Genomic DNA, 19129 nt, shown 5'->3' with positions numbered 1-19129 from the left:
GGAAACTTCTTCACATAAGGCATCTGCATACAAGGTATGAAGCATCAAGATCTTCTACTTTCTGTAATATAAAGCTTTAAAGTCTGATTGTAATCCCTGTGTCTCACATTCTGCGACACTCATCACAGAAAAGACAGAAAGTAATTTCCTCTTTACAAAAAATGACTGTATTAAATTAACAGCTATTGGTATGAGGTTTCAAACAACATTAAGCCATATTTCTGTACATGTAACAAGATGTTTCATACCTAAAGATGGCTAAAAGTGAAATTTTGGAAGAATTTAGCAAATTCAGAATAATTATCATCAAAATGGATAAGCAGGAATTTTGAATCAAAACTCTATTTTGTATTACCTTGATTTGTATATTCTCAATAGATTTGTGAGCTTTGAACATTGGTTAACTACTGTTACCTCAAATTTGTCTTCCATTTACAAGCTAGAGGTTCCAAAGAGTCTGTATTGCTCACTTGCCATTTTTGCATAAAATTGAAAAAGTGCAATAAGAATATTTCTATAGGTTTCAGGCAAAAATGGGGATGATTCTCATTCAAAGGCAATGAATCCTTTAAATAGTAGACTGACATTTTAAGTCATGTTGACTTATAAGCTAATATTGTCCTGCTGAGACTTTTACTGTTTAAAGGTTCTCACCATCTACTATAGTTTTGGAAAAAAAATAAAAAATTGGTAAACATATAACTCTATCTTAAAAGCTTTAAAAGACAATGTACAATACTTTCATTTTACACTCATGTTCTATTTTTAGCCCTGTCAGCCATGTTGTTTGACAGGCAGGATCATCAGTCACATATAAAAAAAACACTTCCAGTTAATGCAGTAGATTCAAAGAAGACTTTTGTAAAATTAAGTTACAACTACGATGGATGACATACAAAATACAACAAATGCCATATCCCTTTGGACCAGGTGAACTTAAAAAATGTGTGCTGGTTACAGATGTCCTTTGATGCAAATTTTTAGAAAAACATGCAAAATTTGCAATTTTGTATCAAAACTGTTTTCAACAAAAACAAAATTCCATTGTTGCGTAACATTTCCAATTCATGGTTGTGTGTTAAATTGTCTTTAAATCTTAAACGCAATGTGTAATATTTACTCATTAAGATTTAAGTTCCAGTAAATTTTTAACATTTTTTTTTTATTTAGACACTATGACTGCTTTGGGTGAAATAAACTCTGGGTAAATTAGTTATACTCTTCATATGTTCTCATACTACATATGTTACAAGTATTCCCAATACACATCCATCCTTCAGATATATTTCTGGCAAAATAATTACACTAGCTTTAACTAAACTGTATCAATACATATTTTGTCCGTTTTAAGCACTCTTGAAAATGAAATATCAAATATCAACAGTAAAATAAATACAAACAAAAGTAAGTGTACACTTTAATAGTCTCAAATTATATAATAAAACAGTTTACATTCCTGATACACTACAGTATTTGGCTTTTATGATATTTCTAATTATCCAATTCTCAGGAATTTATAAAGGATACAATACTTCTTTTAAACAGTTTTCATTTGTTCTGTAAACATAATTATTTTCTAAAGTAACCAAAAATAAGACTACCAGTATTAGGAAATTACATACTCAAAAACAAAATGCAATGATATGAAAAGTTTTGTAAAGAGACAACAATCCAACAGTGGTGTTCAAGTCCAAATATTTAAGATAATTAAATTCTTAATTGACATTAAATGATCTAGACAAAATTATGATCACATTTTGTAGAACATTTCTAACAGGCAAACTAGTGTTTTATTTTTTCTGTTTTTAGAAAATTTTCTATATACACAAGTCCATTTTTTTTCTTCAGAAGATAAGGATAAAAGATTTTGTGTAATCATCAAAATCTTAAAAAAAACAAACAAAAAAACAAAAAAAAACCAATGACATAGAATTATTCAACAAAAATTAAAAAAAAGACAGAAATAAAAAGTTTTTAACTACATTTTACTCTTGATTTCATTTACTTTACTTGTTTTCACTTTTCAAAGCCACTGTTATAACATATATACATATACTACTGCAGATTCATTTATTTCTGTGGGTGCCAATTTTCGTGGATTGAGGAAACATTATATTTTCGTGGATACATTGTATTTGATTTCATGGTTTTGTCCAAGTCTGATGCCTATAGAAGATTTGTACTTTATTGAATATCTAAATTTGTGGTCCACCTATACCAATGCAATCCATGACAACTGGTATCTCATGAATATTAATGAATCCTCAGTATTTATCCAATTATACAGCAGACATATAGAAAGTATTGCACATTTATAAAATTCAAAGACAGACTCTTTGTTCAGCTAGGGGAGAAAACAAAGAACACATTGAACAAACATTAAGCTTCATGTTAGGAATTTTTTTTTTATATAATAACAACATCTAATAATGAAATTCTAAGACAACTTTGATTCAGTTGAAGCAATAGCAAAAAGCTATTTGTTTTTTAAATTAGAATACATTTATATCAGTCTATATGATAGATAAAAAATGGCTCATTATAAATAAGCATAAGTAAATAAGAAAAAGTGCTCTCTTTTAATATTGCTATAATGAAGTCTGTCAATTGTCCAGTTTTGCGGTCTCATATAATGATATGAAATAAATGAACAAATGCTGTGTGTATATAGACAGTATAGAAAAGAAAAAGGGAATTGACTGGTTGATGGAAGATAGGCACAGCCTCAGGCTAATAAACATCAACATCATCTTTTCTGCTAAATCAGCAACTTTACCACAACCAGTTGTCCATGAATGATCAATAACAGATAAATATTTTTGGTCAATTTGAAAATTCCTAACAACATCAATTTCATTTATATCCTTGTGGTGTAGTTGGGTAGCCCTGTGATGGCTTGGGATATCCTCCTCCATATCCAGAACCTGGCCCTCTAGAGTATGGGTTTGGACTACCTGTCCCTGGGGTACCAGACGGTGATCCACCTGGCATGGCACCAGGCTGGGCTTGTGGTTGTCCAGCATAACCTTGGTACACATTCTAAAATAAAAATTACAAAAACATTTCATTAATAAATGTATTGATCATTAAATAAAGTAATTAATCAAAATCAAGCCAAATACTAACAAAATTTGTCCTCTTTGACATTAATATTATCAACTAGCCTAGATCTAGATACTTAATTTTGTACAAAATTAAAGACTAGTTGTTAAATCTAATAATTTGAAATATCTCTAGGGTAGAAAGCTAAGAAAATGACAATGAACATCCAATGTTCTTTTTATTCAATACTGAGAAATTTCTTTTATTAATTTTTATGGATTAATTTGTCCTTTGCTCCCTATAATAACTTCAATTTAAAGTTTTAAAATACTACGATGCTATGTATAAATAAAAAACAAGCAGGAGCAAAACTGTACTGTATCTCATCAAGTCATATATAAAAGACTTATTTTTTTTATTTTGATAACATAAAATTATGCAATCTTTTACATTCATGATTTGCCTTTTACAGCATCCTTTTTTAATTTCTATATAGTACTCATTGACATCCCTACTTGATGTCTACATATACTAACTATTTTTAGTACATCTCTTATTCAGATTCTATAATTATAACACTTCTTCTAATCAAATAATGTGTAGTTGCTTGCATATGTAGAAAATTGAAACAAACAAGACTGAGGTTTGGGTTCCTATTTTGGTACCAAGTGAGATCTTCTTTCACTGACCATGACTGAGTACAGTGTGACTTAACCTTTATATGTGATACCTGTAGTTGTTATGACCAGGTACAGTGTGACTATCCTTAACCTTTATATGTGATACCTGTGGTTGTTATGACCAGGTACAGTATGACTTAACCTTTATATGTGATACCTGTGGTTATTATGACTGTGTACAGTGTGACTATCCATAACCTTTATATGTGATACCTGTGGTTGTTATGACCAGGTACAGTGTGACTATCCTTAAACTTTATATGCGATACCTGTGGTTGTTATGACTGGGTACAGTGTGACTTAACCTTTATATGTGATACCTGTGGTTGTTGTTGCTGATTCCATGGAGCCTGTGATATATGTGATACCTGTGGTTATTATGACAGGGTACAGTGTGACCATCCTTAACCTTTATATGTGATACCTGTGGTTGTTATGACCGGGTACAGTGTGACCATCCTTAACCTTTATATGTGATACCTGTGGTTGTTATGACCGGGTACAGTGTGACTATCCTTAAACTTTATATGTGATACCTGTGGTTGTTGCTGATTCCAGGGAGCCTGTGATATCTGTGGAGTCTGTTGTTGCTGTTGTGGATTCGGTTGTCCATAATACCCATACTGTTGTTGTTGCTGTTGTGTCTGATTGGGTTGTTGTGGATTCTGTTGAGGTTGTCCTTGGAAACCTGGCTGACCAGGAACTGACATAGGTGGTTGTGCTTGGGGCTGTTGAGGGCTGGGGAATCTTTGTGGTTGTGAAGTTGGAGGCTGTCCTGGTACTCCATATCCTGTAATTAGAAAGGGAATTTTAATAAGGAAACTGAAAATTCAAATTATTATACAGCTGAAAAACAGTACATTACTGAGTTCTTATGTTGAAATGGTAATATGGATCTTATATTCTAAACATGTTCATTTTTGTCAATTGTGTTTTCATATTAAGTAAATCTACATAGTTCCTAAGCAGAACAGAATAAACTAAAAGAGAAGATAATGAAATGCCACTGTTATAACTTTTTAAGGCTAAGATTTAGAAACTAGAGGCCCTAAAGAGCAGATGTCACTCAACTAGATATATATGCATCTTCAACATTGTCTACAGACTACTGTTTACAGTTTCTCTCTATCTTATTTAGCTTAGCCAAAAACACAAACAAGGGTAAAAACAAATCATCATTTAAGGGCAAGCACTCCTATCTACTAACTTTATGGGCAGAATTTGACTTTATTGCAGATCTTGTCTTGCAGATCATTTTTGTTTTTTAAATGTTTCTATCTATCTTTCATAGTTTTCAAGATAATAGGCAAAGACGCCAAAAATTGTCATTAAAAGGCAATAACTGTAATAAGGAGTCGATAAACGGTTTCCACTATATAGACTTATTTGATGATCTTGTCTTGCTGATCAGTTTTGCTGTTTAAAGTTTCTCTCTATCTATTATATTTTTCAAGATAAAAGGCAAAATGGACAAAAAGTAGTAAAATTTGTCATTTTAGGGCAATAACTCCAATAAGAAAAAATTGTCCAATGGGTAGAGCTCAACATTTTGAACATTTCTGCCCCTGTCAGATTTTCTCTATTCTGGCGGTGGTTTTCAAAATAATGGACAAAACTTACATATGACCTATTTCTTGCCAAGTCGGCCATCTTGGTTGGCACTTGGCAGGCGGGATAATTGGACACATCTTTTTAGCTAGATACCCCATTGATGATTGCTGCCAAGTTTTGTTAAATTTGGCTCAGGGCTATTCCAGAAAAAAATGTATAGGGGGTTGGAAGGCACTATATATTAATAATACATGGGTGATGGGTATCAGAGCAACTTTTCACACTATAATGCACTATGATTCTCAATTACAATTGACCGGGTGGCGGGTGCTGAAACAAACCACCTTCCAACCCCCCAACCCCCCCCCTACATTTTTTTTTTGGAATAGCCCTCAGTAGTTTCAGAGGAGATGATCTTTGTAAAAATTAAGAGTCTTTTGTTAAAAAATTTATGAAAGCAAAATATTGAATATATCAATATTTCTCTATAAGCAGTCAGTTTGGTTCAGTGTTGTAAAAATAAGCTAAAAAACTTGGATGATGTATTATTGGCTTGCCGGTCAATAATTCAACATCATTTGAAACCGTATTCATGTGACCTTCAACTTCACAATTAACCTAGAGACAGGTTGAAAAAAAAATAATGTCAACATTGAATAGTGAAACAAAGGAGCAATCGGGGATAACCATTCTGTTCAATGATTTGGCCCTATGAAATAATCAATCTTATACAGGTAAAAACGATCATTTACATATTTTTAAAATCTTATGACATAAGATCAAACAGACCTAGAAAAATTGTCATTATATGATTGTATGTGCTTGCTGTCTATATCATGCTTATATTGAATTCTGCCGTGTATTGTCTACAGTATTTTACTCTAAAATTAAAGTTGCCAGGGATGGGTGTAAATAATAGAGTACTATAAGCAAGAAATAAGAGAAAATCTTGTTTTGCAATGTTTGTTTATGTTTCTCCATGTTTGTTCTTGAAATTGTAGAGAGCTCCCTTATTTCTTTTCAAATACTTTAATAATTTAACTAATACATATCAACATGCAATTTTAATTTAAAAATCCAATATATACTAATAAATATTAAAAGTAAATGCTTCATTACAAATTTCTCCTTTCTTTTCATATCATAACATAAGTATGTATAAACCACAATACATAATCGGTTATTAATTAAGGTTTGGTGTTTTATACTGTTGCATGTGTTTTGTTTTAGCTTAAGGTCCTTCAAACATTTAAATGAATAAACTTTCCTTCAAACATTTAAATGAATAAACTTTCCTTCAAACATTTAAATGAATAAACTTAACAGTATTTTACTCTAAAGGACGACACTGCTTTACTTTCAAAGTCCTATTCTTTTATAATATCTCTATGGAATTTCGACATACTCTCACCATATTTGTTTGTGATTTGGAGATTCTTTTCCTATTTCTAGTTAATGACAAAAACAAATTTGCCAGTTGTGTTTCTGTAACTTTGGCTTGTTTTAACACTTGTGTGAAGTGTTCTAGAATCATTTAAAAATATTTTCAAGATCTCCTTGAAGATGTAAAGCAGGGTTTTCCATGAGAAAAAGGCAAACTATCACAAATGCCTTAAAATTACTAGACGTTTTCAACAAGTGACAAAAACTTTTTGTTTATTCCCCCAGCAAAAAATGGTGTGCAGATTATGTACCAACACAGATTATACATAGTCCATTACTGTATTTATGTTTATATCAGGTCATATGACTTTCAGCATTCTTTGGTGGTCATCTGGATGGTTAATTAGATGGCGTCAAGTCAAAAATACCCATGGAATGCTGATAGACTATGATTGTTAACTGTTTCTATGCACTTTTTGTAATTTCGATATACAATTTAGTAAATGCATGTCATAAATCTATATATGAGAATTTGAGACAGTCAATGAAATGCATCTGACAGCTAATGCCCCTTCAAAATAATATACCAGAATAAAATAAGGGCTAAACAATTCATTCCCCGCCACCCCCACCCCATTTCATGGGGATAGGTGAACCACAAATTTAAATGTACAAAAAATTACAAATTTTACATATGATGGTATGCAGACTTTGCCAAAACAAAATCAAATATACACGAAAATGCAAATTTTCCTCAATCAACGAACACTGATACACACGAAAATAAACGAATCCACAGTACAATGAAACCAACCCTGTTGTTGCTGTCCAGGTATTTGTTGTCTTTGATCTTGTTGTCCAGAATACATTTGCTGTTGTTGTTGTGGGAAGCCAGGTTGTCCTGGATGTTGTTGTGTTTGTTGTTGTGGTTGAACAGGTTGGAAGCCTTGGGCGGGCTGTTGTGATGGTGGTTGTGCCAAAGGCTGTTGGGGAGGTGGCATGTGTTGTGGTGTTGAGGGTGTGGACTGCTGTTGTCTTTGGTTGGTGCTAGAAGCGGAGCCAACAGAATTGATGCTATCAGGAGTACCTGGCCTTTCTGCAATTAGTAAAGATAAATTAGACTGTGTCATGTTAGAACTCTTCAATATACTGGAACCTGTGAGTAGAGAGTATAAAAGAACAATGAAGATGGAAATGTGTATCATCCTCAGATTCTAAATGACAGTTGTAATTTTCTTTCAATAATAAACAGTAGTCATTATTATAATTACATTTTTCAAAGAACTTATGACTGAGCAATAGGCTTGATCACCATTATAAAATTAAGCATTCAAATCAGAAACTATGCCTACTTTAAATATTATGTTTTTAAGCAGCAACGGTTGTGTAAAAATATGGAAAGATTAAGAAAAAAAAGATTGATTCTATATCATTTCCTTGTAAATACAATTCAATAAAACATCATATCTTAGACTATTTATTTTTAATTAATTTTCAATTAATTGAATAACCTAATTGTAGCAATATCAAAAAATATTTCATGCTTTTTTCTCCTTCAATGCATCTCAAGCTGATCATATGTCCTATTTTTAACATAGTGTCCAGCAGTTGCAGGCATTACAAAAGCAAAATGGAAGCTAAGTTATTTATTTTATGGTCTGGGTTCTTTACACACTTTTATGTACTGGTCCACATGTCCAGCAAAGATGGGACCAGGACTCTTTATTTAATGTATTTTTAATATTTGGAGAATTTGTTTTATTAATGGCAGATCTATGATAGACTCTGTTTTAAGAACCTTTCTATAATTGAAGACACTCATTTTTGAAACTATTTCTCAAAGTTTAAAATATTGCAACTAAATCATTGTAACAAATATGGACTGGTTTTCAAAATAGTCTGAATTCTGCATACCTGTTTTAGAACTGAGTCCAAACATTGACATTGTAAGATGAATATGTCTATGACATAGGGGTATATATACCTGTTTGAGAACTTATTCCAAATGATGACATAACTTTATCTTCTGTAACTTTCTGTGATGACAGGGGGTCAAATTCTTTGCCCTGGGCAGAGTTGGTGGGCCTTGCCTGTGTTGGCTGTGTGACTTGCCGAGTACTCTCTGTAACCATCGGTTCTTCTGAAACATTGTACATTTAAGAAGGATATGCTTATGACATGGGGTACATATATTGTTTAAACTGCTATACAAAAATATTACATATTTATTATTCATTATTGTCATTTGTATACTTTACTTTGTTTGTGTTCTTTAATCTTTGAATGATCAAATGAACAGCTTTTCTAAGGGTCATTCATGTAAATATATTGTTATTCATGTAAGTCTACACAATTACCTTACAAAATATCTAGATTAGCCATTGTTTATGTTTTGTTGTGATCATTTAATATAATTATTAAATTTTTACTAGAAATACTAGAACATACCCATGTGGGTCCGTGACTGAATTACCTACGCATTATTTTTAGTCTGGATTTTTAATATTTGTATTGTCATCTGATTAAGTCATGCTGATAAGGTGCACAGTTTTCTTTGCTTTCAAAATCTTTCTGTTTGAACCTTTCGTTGTTTTCTTTATACAACCGGAAACTACAAGTGACATATACTATTGGTATCGGTATCGGATTCGACCCTGAACTTGTTAATTATTGGTAATATTAATTATGTGGAAAACGAAATGGCCTGGGATGGTGTAATTTTTAAACAACACCATTGTCCTTTATAAGTTATATATAAAGTTGAATTCTTTGATTCATTGTTTTTATGTCATGCCAGCTAACAAATTGGACCTCATTATTTTAGTAGTAAAGATATGAATCTCATTTAATAGATTCATGACAGACAGCATTGACAGTTTTAATATCATTTTTCAACAATAAAAACTTCTATAGCTACCACTGTGTGAATGTAGGTGTGTACCTTTAGAAACTGTATCTACAGAGCTAGTGATATCAGACTGAGGTTCTAATGTATCTATGATCTGTACAACACGGTCTCTAATGTGCCGTAATTCAGTTTTCAGGTGTTTTATCTGGTTGCTCTCCAAGGGCTGCGGCAATCCATTTACTGTTAGAATAAAACAATCATTCAGAATTATTCAAATTAGACAAAAATATACAAGCAATATGCAAATTGGATGTTGTTTGTTATATCATGAATCTGGAGGACATTTGATTCATTCCTGATAATATCAGCTGCACCAGAAGTGTATGGGTGGCCTGTTCTCAAATCAGTGATAGTGGACATTGCATGCAGATTTCATTCAAGTTAAAACTGATCGAAAGTGTGTAACAATTTTAAGACGATCTTTGAAAGTACACTCAAAAGTTATCTCCAGATATTAAAATTCCCACAACTCTAGAATAACTAATCTAAAAATCTTTAAAACTGAAAGGTAGCCTATTTAATGAATATCTAATGTCAAACAAATTCGTGTGATTATGTGAAAACAAACTTTAATCATCTGAAAAAAAAACTAGATGTGTTGGAACAACACAAATGGCTCCACTCTCAAAAATAAAATGCTCCGCAGGGCGCAGCTTGATACGACCGCAGAGGTCGAACCCTGAACAGTTGGGGGAAGTATGGACACAACATTCAAGCTTGATACAGCTTTGGATTTGGATTGTGATTAAATATTTGACACAGCATAGGTTTCTAACACAGATTGAATGTGGTCTAAGAACTTAAAAATTTTAAATTGGACATTCACCTATTATGGTCCAATATCCAAAATCTAAATACATGGTTAGATTCAGCATATCAAAGAACCCCAAGAATTCAATTTTTGATGAAATCAAACAAAGTTTAATTTTGGACCCTTTTGACCTCAATGTGGACAAAGTTGATAACGGGGCCCAAACATCAAAAATCTAAATACATGGTTAGATTCAGCATATCAAAGAACCCCATATATTCAATTTTTGTTGAAATCAAACAAAGTTTAATTTTGGACCCCGATTTGGACCAACTTGAAAACTGGGCCCATAATCAAAAATCTAAATACACGTTTAGATTCAGCATATCAAAGAACCCTAAGAATTCAATTTTTGTTAAAATCAAACTAAGTTTAATTCTGGACCCTTTGGACCTTAATGTAGACCAATTTGAAAACGGAACCAAAAATTAAGAATCTAAATACACGGTTAGATTCGGCATATCAAAGAACCCCAATAATTCAATTTTTGATGAAATCAAACAAAGTTTAATTTTGGACCCTTTTGACCTCAATGTGGACAAAGTTGATAACGGGACCCAAAAATCAAAAATCTAAATACATGGTTAGATTCAGCATATCAAAGAACCCCATATATTCAATTTTTGTTGAAATCAAACAAAGTTTAATTTTGGACCCCGATTTGGACCAACTTGAAAACTGGGCCCATAATCAAAAATCTAAATACATGTTTAGATTCAGCATATCAAAGAACCCTAAGAATTCAATTTTTGTTAAAATCAAACTAAGTTTAATTTTGGACCCTTTGGACCTTAATGTAGACCAATTTGAAAACGGAACCAAAATTTAAGAATCTAAATACACAGTTAGATTCGGCATATCAAAGAACCCCAATAATTCAATTTTTGATGAAATCAAACAAAGTTTAATTTTGGACCCTTTGGACCTCAATGTGGACCAATTTAAAAACGGGGCCCAAAATCCAAAAACTAAATACACGGTTAGATTCAGCATATTAAAGAACCCCATGAAATCAAGAATAAAACCCCATTGAAATTGGTCAAGAAATAAGCAATTTATAGGAAGTATCTTCTTTTGCACAATCCTGTGCTATTAAATATTTCTTGCTATTGCGCAATACTGTACAATTGACAATTTCTTGCTATTGGGCAATATTGTGCTATTGGATATTTCTTGCTATTGCGCAATACTGTGCAATTGAAGATTTCTTGCTATTGCGCAATACTGTGCAATTGAAGATTTCTTGCTATTGTGCAATACTGTGCAATTGAAAATTTCTTGCTATTGCACAATACTTATTATATAATAATTTACACATCCTGTTTGGTGTGTATCTCCTACCATATCATTATTATTTGATTTTAAATATAAATCAGAAATAACCAACTTAAAATGGAAAATTTTAAAAGAAACAAAAAAGGAAAAAAAGAAAAAAAAGGAAAAAAATAAATCCCCCCCCAAAATTTTTTGAACCCCCATTATGATTCATCACCCCCAAACTCAATCCCAGCCTTCCCTTTGTGGTATGGTACCTTGCAGTACAATTTCAGAGAGATCCATACACTTGAACACAAGTTATTGTCTGGAAACTAGAAAAAAATGTGTTTTTTGGCCCCTTTTTGGCCCCAAATTCCTAAACGTTTAGGGCAATTACCCCCAAACTCAAACCCAGCTTTCCCTTTGTGATACGGAACCTTGTAGTACAATTTCAGAAAGATTCATATACTTACACACAAGTTATTGTCATGAAACTAGAAAAATGCTTGTTTTTTGCCCCTTTTTTGGCCCCTAATTCCTAAAATTTGGAGGCAATTACCCCCAAAATCAATCCCAGCATTCCTTTAGTGATATGGAACCTTGTGGTACAATGTCAGAGAGATCCATACACTAACACACAAGTTATGTCTGGAAGTTACAAAAATGCTTATTTTTGGCCCCTTTTTGGCCCCTTATTCCTTTACTGTTATTACCATAACCCCCAAAATCAATCCCAACCTTCCTTTTGTGGTATTGAACCTTGTGGTAAAATTTCATAAAGATCCATTTACTTAAACTAAAGTTAGAGTGCGAAAACCAATGTGTCTTCGGACGACGCTGGACGACGACGACGACACCGGACGACGACGACGACGACGCCAACGTCATACCAATATACGACCACAAAAATTTTTTTGCGGTCGTATAAAAAGCTTGAAGCCATTTTCAGAAGTGGAAATTTGAGAATGAAAGTCACTATAACTGTTATTTTCAAGAAATTTGCAAAGTCCAAGGCTTGTAATTTTGCCTAAAAATCAGAGGAGTGTACCCAAACGTAAAACCCATCTGTTACTCATTACAGTAGACTCACATACTAAAAATCAGCTTTATATGTGAAGTAGTTTTGAAAAAAATCCTGTATGACTGTTTCACAAAATTTTCAAAGTCCAAAGCCCGTATTTTCTGGAAAAATCAGCGGGGGGAACCAGATGTAAATTCAATCTGTAACTCATCATAGTAGACTCACATACTGAAAATCAGCTCAATATGTAAATGAGTTTAGAAAAAGTCTGTATAATTGTGATTTTCAAGAATTTTCCAAAGACCATAATTTCAGCAAAAATCAGCAGAGCCGAACCAAACTTAATCTTGACCTGAAACTCATCATAGTAGACTCACATACTAAAAATAGACTCAATATGTGAAGGCGTTTTGAAAAAAAAGTCTGTATAAACTGTTCATTACGGAATGGCGGATAATGGTAACACTACACAGTCAGGCTATATGTGGCTTGGCCATAAAAATGACCTTGATTTGGACATTTAAAGTCCTGTAACTTTGTATTCACTTATCTGAAAATTGTAAAAATTTAAAAGGTTGCCAGTTTGTCAATCAATACAAAATGCACAAAAGGACATGATTCTTAACACTTATTTCTGAATATTTCCTTCTTTAACAAATTAAAAATTTAAAGCCTACTATATGGTATGGATTTTTCTCATTTTGAAGGCCATATGGTTGTCTATAATTGCTTACATCCACTTCATTTGAACTTTGGTGCATAGTTGTCTCATAGGCAATCATACCACCTCTCCTTAATTTTATATTGACCCTTGATGATCATGGCTTTTCTTTTAAGGTCCCTTTCAGTGATATAACTTTCAAGCATTCAAACATCATTGGCTTTCAAATATTTGATTTGGAGTATTCCTGATGATGTTTAACACAGAAAAAGGCTGCAGATGCACCAAATTTATAAAATGGTTTTTTCCTTTCATTTACTATGTTTACTGTTTTATGATAGCAATGAAATGCTAGGGCCCATTCAGAAAACAAAACATGTTAAAAGAAACAAATGCAAACAACAATGCTTATGTCCACATGACATGCATTAACACTCTACTTTTGGCAGTTTCTGTTGGCTGGAAACAAGACAAGAAATATTCTTTTCAAACTTAATTGCCAATGGGCTGCAATCTAGTCACAAGAACGTCAATTTGTACGACATAGATATCTGAGAGATGCACAGAAAAATATATTTTGAAATTTTCTATAACAACACGACAAGCCAACTAACATCAAGTAATGACAAAGGAAAAAATGCTGTCTTTCTTATCAATCAATCCCCTTTTGTAATGTTTATCTACCAAGAAAATTAATTGTTCTAAAGAATGTAATTGTTTATTACATGTATTACTTACCAAACAATGTAATTTTAAGTATTCTGCTGCACTGTATAGCAAATGATAAATCTGAATCATCAAAGATTGTAATCAGATCATTATCTGAAATAAAGCAAATAAATATAATAACCATGATAACAAATACACACAAATATTATTATTGTTTAAGATATTTCTTATACATGTTATAATTAAACAGTCATTTACATTGTGAAGTTGTAAACCTTGTCCCTCTAAGATGTTTTCTTTGGTGGAAACATTTTAGGTGTAACACAAAGCCCATTCATCTGTAATTTGCTAAACACATATGATTATTGCTGACCATATAATACATTGTTTGTTATTACATATATATATATATGTAAGAATAAAAGGACTTAGGTTGAACTCCTATGTAAACTATCTTAGATCCAGAGAATGAAAATTCTGTAAATAATGTCATGAATGTAGTGCATTCCAAAACATGGAAATTTCCATGCTATAAAAGGATTACATCCATAAGTAGATTTTTCTGAGTAAAGGGAGATAATTTGTTATATCAAATAATGTATTTCTTAAAATAAAGATTTTTGTAATTGTTCTAGTATGAAGGATCCTGACTGACATAGGTAATCTATTTATGTTATCATTATTCTGCCTTTTATGAATATAGGTATATGAAAAAATAGATGTAGATCTAGATATTGATGGAAGAGAAAATCAAAATCACAATAAAATAACAGAGTTCCAATGTCTGCTGTATTGCACATATTTTACTGTTCCTGTGCAATTTTTTTCTTTTGGTTCTTAAAAAACTTTTTACAAAAATCTTTATAGAAATGTAGGCTTGTGAGCACTTACAATGCAATTTTCAATAGAATAATTATTTCCAAGGAGCATAACTCTTCTAAAAATGGTTGATCTGCACTGATTTTAGAATTTGTCAGACATTGCTGATATAACAGGTATACACCTTTGATATAAATTTCATAACTATCTGGCACAAAATTGTACATGGAAGAGCACTCACTATACAATGTTCTATAGAATTAACATTTCTAAGGGACATAACTCATGAAAATAATTGATCAGCTCTGATTTTGCAAGCTTGTCCCAGACGTTGCTGATATAAACCTTCAATATAAATTTCATAACAAAGTTGCAAGAAATGATGGCTTGAGAGCACTTATAATGCCATTTTTCATATAATTTATATTTCCAAGGGGCATAACTTTTAAAAAAATAGTTGATCAGCACTGATTTTCGAAATTGTTGGAGACATTTACACCTGAACATGCTTAATCTTTGAATACAGATATAAAATAAATTTGATAAAAATCTGAGAATTCTACACCATTCTTCTACAAGACCGTAAGGACAGACTTCAGGAATTTTTATTTCCCCTGCAATGAGTTGCAAGGGGGACAATAAAATCCTTTTAGAAGAGGCAAGTGTATGTCCATGATGGTAACCTCTAAATCTGCCTGGTGATTCTCTGAAAATTACATTTTATAATAAATGACAGCGATTTGATTGAATTGTGTTATGATTTGAAAGCACCAGCAATGATCCTGCTACATTTTGTGAAAATTATATTATCACCAATTTCCTCCTGAAGGTCATGGATCTCTCTGGACAATCCAGCTTATTCCACCAAAAAAACTGGCCTTTACGATTTAGGCAAGAGTACTGAAAGTGCCAAAACCACGTCTGGTTTGATTTTTTGTGATTGTTCTGCTTTGTATCGATCTGACGAGTTAAGCCTTTTTCAATTGATTTTTACAGTTTGTTTTTATGTTGTGCTGTTTCACCACTGTCCCAGGTTAGGGGGAGGGTTGAGTGCTCACAAACATGTTTAACCCCACCATATTTTTTATGTGCCTGTCCGATGTCAGGAGCCTGCAGTTCAATGGTTGTCGTAGGTTCATGTCGGTCATATTTGTTTTTCCTAAATTGTTTTGTTATAAATCATGTAAATTTGGCAGTTAGTTTTCTCAATTGAATCATTTCATATTTTTCATGTCGGGGCCTTTCATAGCTGACTATACCATATGGGTTTTTCTCATTGTTGAAAGCCGTACAGTTGCCTACAATTGCTTACATCCATTTCATTTGAACTTTGGTGAATAGTTGTCTCATTGGCAATCATACCTCATCTCCTTATTTTTATATTAAACACCTCAATCAATCAATCAATCCTGCTAAACAGAGAATCACTAAACATCAGCAATAGAGAATTTCACTGAATGACCTTGTATTGTTCATGTATTGCATATTACCTGTCGTGTACCATGTGTACTGCATATTACTTGTTGTGTACATGTGTACTGTATACCTGTTGTGTACATGTGTACTATATACCTGTTGTGTATATGTGTACTGTATACCTCTTGTGTACTGTATATTACCTTCGTCTTTATATTTTATAGTGATATCATCACTATTTTTCAGTTTTCCCCTGTAAACTCTCTGCATCATCAACATTAGTTCATCATAAGTTATGTCTTCATTATGTATGGGAATCCTTCTTATATCTTCACCAAGCTGAGCTTTAATGATCAACTTGCCACTTAGATCCATTTTTTACCTGCAAAAAAATATCATACTCTACTTGCAAACCTGTTACATTTATCTACACACAACACACATGGTTTAAAGCCTTGATCAATGTGTGTGATGCATAAATAAGACACTTTTGCCATCTTCCTGCTTTAAATCCAGTCTAAACAAATATATCCCTCTAAAAGGGATAATTGTATCACTCAATAGAAGGGTAATCACTCTATGCAGGTATTACCACCAATATCATGAATATAGGGGGTTTGGTCCCAACCTGTTCAAGACGTCATAAATATTTGGAGAAGTTGGAACTTGAAAATCACACTCTTTTAAAATTGAAAACTTAACTCTTGTTATTTAAGTGTTCACATGTTTAAATTTAAGTATATAGCTAGTACAGTCACAGATTTTCTTTCTAATTGCCAGAAAACTTACAAAATATGAAAAAGTGTCGACTCAATTTATGTCAGGTGGCAAGTTGCTTACGCCCACGAAAATCAGTACCGCTTGTAACATTTTACGAATAAATTATAGTTAAAAATCAACCTTAATGGTATATGAGATAAAAAGGCCAAAGATATAAAAAGTTTTGTTTTTTTCATCATGTATACGATACTGTTTTTATAAAAATATTAAAGTATACTATAATTCCGGAAAACATCCATTTGTGTCACCGATAATTATTTTCATTTTAGTCTGATGATTCATTACGTTCCTGATTTGATCGAATGAGAAACTGTTTTGTGTTTTTATGAAAATGTATAGGGTTTGAAAAAAGACAGTGCAATTTAAAGGTACACATTTCATTCTTTTCAAATCGAACCAAAAGCTTTTAACTTTGATAATTTTGCTTAAGATGAATTTTCCCCTCTCTCCAATCATTTTTATATCCACTAATCTTGTTTTTATGAATGAGTTTAAAACACCGGTTTACCCGGGTCAGTCGGTGTAAACGACGTCATCAAAAAATCGGTTCTTACTGTGACGTAATAACGTAAGATTTTTGACGTAACAAATTTACAGGAAAGTGCACGAATTCGAAAGTCTATAGAAATAAGTAGATGTGGTGCACTGGTGGTACATTGTAATGTGTAAAAACCTAATTAGTGGACTATTGGACTATACAAGTACATGAAGTATATAATAGAAAAGATTTTTTAAAAACATTTTTCTTAACTTCATTGCTGCAATATAAATTGAGGGTTTAATTGTCTGTTCTTTAATATTCATCATGTTCATAAGAGTTCACGCCTTTATCCAATCCACCCACTTTGTAAAACCTATTGGCATTGTATTTGTTTTCAATTTGTTTTTGTCTTGATTATAGATATAAGAAGATGTGGTATGAGTGCCAATGGGACAACTCTCCATCCAAGTCAAAATTTATAAAAGTAAACCATTATAGGTCACAGTACGGTCTTCAACACGGAGCTTTGGCTCACACCGAACAGTAAGCTATAAAGGGCCCCAAAAATTACTAGTGTAAAACCATTCAAACAGGAAAACCAATGGTCTAATCTATATAAAAAACGAGAAACACTTATGAACCACATCAACAAACGACAACTACTGAACATCAGATTCCTGACTTAGGACAGGTGCAAACAAATGCAGCGGGTTTAAATCTCATGACTATTTGTCTCCCCTGACTCGCTGCAATACAAGGTTGGCAAAAAAACGGTCAATACTAGTATTGACCATGCCGGCGGTAAATACCGGCAAATACTGGTCGATTGAAATTTTGAACGGACATTACTATAAAAACCACTCTTTACCTGGTTAATTACTGTTAGTAATAAAATAATGTAAGTGGTTAAAGTCATTTTAAATGTTTTCATTTCTGTTTTTATTGTAAATTCTTAATAAACAGTGATTTACCATGATTTATTTTTACAAAAGATAAAAACTGTTTCGTCCCTGCCAATGGAACTCGTCAGGTGGCTTTTGCACTGACTATAGCATTGTAATCATTACATCTTGCACTGGTTTTGTTGTCTTCTAATATTGTATAAAGGTTCCAAATAGGGTCTTAAGGTTTCATTTTGGCGCTTAAGGTCAAGGTGGTTGTACTATGTGTATGTAAAAATTGATTATGTAAAGATAAAATTTATACCACATTATACATGTTATATATTTTTTGGTTTAAACCATACATTACAGAAGCCATAAGAGGTCCTTTGTACATGTACCTTCCATTTCCTGCAGGAAGATGATTTTTGTCTCAAAGTTGAATAGACAGGAAATATTTTCTTGTTTAAGGGCATCTTCAAAAATCACTTGTTTGACTTTCACCCCATGTTTTGTCATCATTCATTGGGGGCTGTTGTTTTGGTAATTAAATTTTCACACCTAGCAATGCCAAATGATAGGTAATAATACACCTGTAACTTCATTTACCTGTACTTTTATTTACCTGTAAAAATTATGCATTTTCAATGAAAAAATATCTGGATTTATAAATGTTGAAATAATTAATGTGTCAATTCTTTATATATCTAAAGTATGCAATATCATAATTTATAAGGACTAAATTAGAAGGTATAAGTGTTAAAAATTA

The 19129-nt window shown here is 32.3% G+C and overlaps 1 protein-coding gene across 2 annotated transcripts; it reads right to left on the bottom strand.

Annotated features, from left to right (window-relative positions):
* Positions 1-1401: 1401 nt before the first annotated feature.
* On the bottom strand, positions 1402-17094 carry LOC127725233 (protein TFG-like). Of its 2 annotated transcripts, none has more exons than XM_052232091.1 (8): positions 17008-17094; positions 16422-16600; positions 14053-14136; positions 9598-9744; positions 8641-8796; positions 7471-7752; positions 4259-4512; positions 1402-3039 (listed from the first exon to the last, which is right to left on the bottom strand). In XM_052232091.1, exons 2-8 carry the CDS (start codon positions 16591-16593, stop codon positions 2854-2856), a joined length of 1281 nt encoding a protein of 426 aa, XP_052088051.1. In that variant the 5' UTR covers positions 16594-16600; positions 17008-17094; the 3' UTR covers positions 1402-2853. The 2 variants fall into 2 exon arrangements, with proteins under 2 accessions (XP_052088051.1, XP_052088052.1); XM_052232092.1 differs by having other exon boundaries at positions 8641-8793.
* Between the last annotated feature and the right edge of the window lie 2035 nt (positions 17095-19129).

Source organism: Mytilus californianus, unplaced genomic scaffold, assembly GCF_021869535.1.
Source record: "Mytilus californianus isolate M0D057914Y unplaced genomic scaffold, xbMytCali1.0.p SCAF_15, whole genome shotgun sequence".
NCBI classification, from domain to species: Eukaryota; Metazoa; Mollusca; class Bivalvia; order Mytilida; family Mytilidae; genus Mytilus; species Mytilus californianus.
This window is presented reverse-complemented; position numbering and strand designations above follow the sequence as displayed.

Coding starts and splice junctions, on each gene's coding strand:
- LOC127725233 (XM_052232091.1), bottom strand. CDS start 16,593: ATGGATCTAAGTGGCAAGTTGATCATTAAAGCTCAGCTTGGTGAAGAT. Junction 7,753..8,640: donor TGGAATAAGTTCTCAAACAG/GTATATATACCC, acceptor TACTAATTGCAG/AAAGGCCAGGTACTCCTGAT. Junction 3,040..4,258: donor GGAATCAGCAACAACCACAG/GTATCACATATA, acceptor TTTTTATTTTAG/AATGTGTACCAAGGTTATGC.